Here is a 3,004-nt window from a genome sequence, read left to right as displayed (position 1 = left end):
ATTTGTTAAAGACATCCAGAAATGTAACAGATGTTGCCAACACGGAGCTTTCTAATATAATTTACTGTTCTATTAAACATAAAATATTTGTTAAAGACATCCAGAAATGTAACAGATGCTGCCAACACGGAACTTTCTAATCTAATTTACTGTTCTATTAAACATAAAATATTTGTTAAAAACATCCAGAAATGTAACAGATGTTGCCAACACGGAACTTTCTAATCTAATTTACTGTTTTATTAGACATACAATATTTGTTAAAGACATCTAGAAATATAACAGATGCTGTCAACACAGAACTTTTTAATCTAATTTACTGTTCTATTAAACATAAAATATTTGTTAAAGACATCCAGAAATGTAACAGATGTTGCCCTAATCTAATTTAGTGTTCTAGTCTCTAGATCTTGAAGATTCTTTTTCTTATCTGTATAGAGTTTAGACTGTCAAGAGATCTAAAGTGCACGCCAACTATTGGGTTTCGATACATTCTGTGGGCAGAAACACATACATAGCCTATTATATAGCTTTGTGGTTAAAAACAAACAAAAACCCCTAAAGTCCATGAATTTTAGAGTATACAGTTATAACGCTTAGTTTCTTGCAAGAAAGGGTAACTCGTGTTTTACATTTGCGCAGACCTAAGTCTGGAAGTAGTTTTATGAAACTATGAGATTTTAGTTCGATAAAAGAGCAAGTAATGTAAAAGAATGAATACAAATATTGTTCCAAGTTACCAGTTTTGGCCAGCCTTCGGTGAGATCATATTATCCTTTTCTTTCCGCTTATGCTTCCCAGTGGCCCAGTGGTATGTCTGCGGACTTATACTGCTAGAAACCGAGTTTCGATACCCGTGGTGGACAGAGCACAGATAGCCCTTTGTGTAGCTTTGTGCTTCATAATAAACAACAACAAATTTCCGCTTAGATATGTTTGTTTGTTTGTGAGATATCTGCTGTACCCACCATGGAGAAGCGAACCTCCGATTTGAGTCCGTAAATTTACTACTGTAAGTCCCAACAGGGGAGTTAAGTGTTTCCAATATACATAGACTATATGCCATTAATGCAGATAAAATTTAAATATATTTGCTTTATTGGTGACAATCTTCATTTTATGTTTTAAAAAAATGCAAGAGCTGACGGTAGAAGGGGTGACTAGTTGTCTTCCCTCTTGTCTAAACTAGATTCTAGAACTAGAAACTACAGTCTAAACTAGAGACGGCTAGCACAGATAGCCTTCTCGTAGCTGTGCGCGAAATCCAACCAAAAAAACAAACAACCTAGTCATTAAAGTTGTTTGCAGTAATTTTTATTGTAATGTTTTTATTTTTACAATTAATATGTAAAGTGTAAACATTACTAATATTGGAAAATATGCAGTTAAATAACATATTTTGTGCTTTAAGTTCCAACCGAACCACCAGAACCAGAAATAATGAATGTTGGAGACACCACTGTGGAGTTGAAACTTTTCCCTATAGAATTCCACGAAGGACCGATCAGGTAGATTTGAGAACGTTTTGGAAACATTACATAAGATATTGTTTTTGTTTTCAGCCATACAGTTTTTTCAACGATGTGCTAAAAGCATGAAGGATTAAGTAGTAGAAAGAAACAGTTTATTTATGCTAGTTTACTTTTTTAAACCTTTATTTTTTGTCGCGAACATAAACTTTTTTTGAAATTTGTGTTCAATGATTTCTGTGAAAGGAACGATTAAGCTGACATCACGAATTTTCGTTAAATAACTTAGAGACGAAATTACTTATGTCTTAATCTTTAATTCTGCCATATGCAATACTTCTAATTAGTCAAACCACTAAGAGAAGGCGATAACCTTTAATTTCCAGAAGGCTAGAGTATCCAGATTACCAAAAAAAGAAGTTAATACCCATCATATTACTAGAAGTGTGGAATATTTATGAGATAAACCATCGCAACGCTTATTTACAGAAACGTTAGGAGTAATTAAATTTACATTCGAAAATGCTTTTCACAGATAAATACATTTATTTCTCGGAGTAAGTAAATAATGATGGTTTATCCAAATGCTCAAACAATACCCGAAAATTTTACTATATAAACGATATTGTTTGGAAATGTTTTAACACTGCCACTACCAAAGGAATATCAGTCTCTGTACCCATTGTCCAAACAAAATTAATTGACTGTAACAGAAATCTTTATTACTAGACTTGAACTGATAAATATATGGCGAATATTACAACGCCATATCCTTCCAAAACCACACTGTATGCAGCGTGAAATCAGAGATCATTTTCGAATTGGGATTCAGCTAGAGTCACTTAACTTATAACTGAATACGGCTAAAACCAATGATGACAAGAACTAATGTAATAGTAGTTCCTGAATCATTGTTGTTCCTCAAGACGTGAGAAGAAAAACTTGGCCAAAAGATAATAAATGGAAAACTTTCTCAAGTTTTATTTTGTGCGAAGTTTAGAACAGACGCCCTAATTCCATTATAACACAGTCTTTACTGCCTGACGAAGGGCGTCTGTCCGAAACGTCGCACAAAATAAAACTAATGTGGTAGTACACATGTGATATGAGGTAGATTACCACCACACATAACAGTGAATGGGTACAAGAAGAAGCTTGACTAGAAAAGCAAATCAAGGATTTGAGTCAAGATGAAATATTCTTCACAATCATTGAGACTCAGAACTATTAGTTACACTCTGGAAGGACATGAACTACCAATAACTTAGGGCTGTTCGTTCGAAATCTTAAACATCCTATCAGAACGAAACGTAAACAAAACCGCTTTTATCAATATCAAAAACTTAGCCAACCACATGCGTTATTGGTCTCATTTAGCTTACAGCGTAAACCACCAGGGGGAAGACAATCACTACAAAAATATCTGTCAACCACATGGGTTATAGGTCTCATTTAGCTTACAGCGTAAACAACCAAGTGGAGGACAATCACTAGAAAACTCTCAGCCAACCACATGCGGTATTGGTCTTGTTTAG

The 3,004-nt window shown here is 34.2% G+C and overlaps 1 protein-coding gene across 1 annotated transcript in view; it reads left to right on the top strand.

Annotated features, from left to right (window-relative positions):
* The window catches only part of LOC106460403 (receptor-type tyrosine-protein phosphatase epsilon-like), a 63,370-nt gene that overhangs the window by 13,889 nt on the left and 46,477 nt on the right, over nt 1-3,004 (top strand). Inside the window, exon 6 of the mRNA XM_013920094.2 lies at nt 1,412-1,508. Within this exon, the coding sequence (XP_013775548.1) occupies nt 1,412-1,508 (97 nt within the window). The remainder of the gene's footprint in view (nt 1-1,411; nt 1,509-3,004) is intronic.

Source organism: Limulus polyphemus, unplaced genomic scaffold (genome assembly GCF_000517525.1).
Source record: "Limulus polyphemus unplaced genomic scaffold, Limulus_polyphemus-2.1.2 Scaffold765, whole genome shotgun sequence".
Lineage (NCBI taxonomy): Eukaryota > Metazoa > Arthropoda > Merostomata > Xiphosura > Limulidae > Limulus > Limulus polyphemus.
Note: the sequence above shows the minus strand (reverse complement) of the source record. Positions and strands in the feature narration are given on the sequence as shown.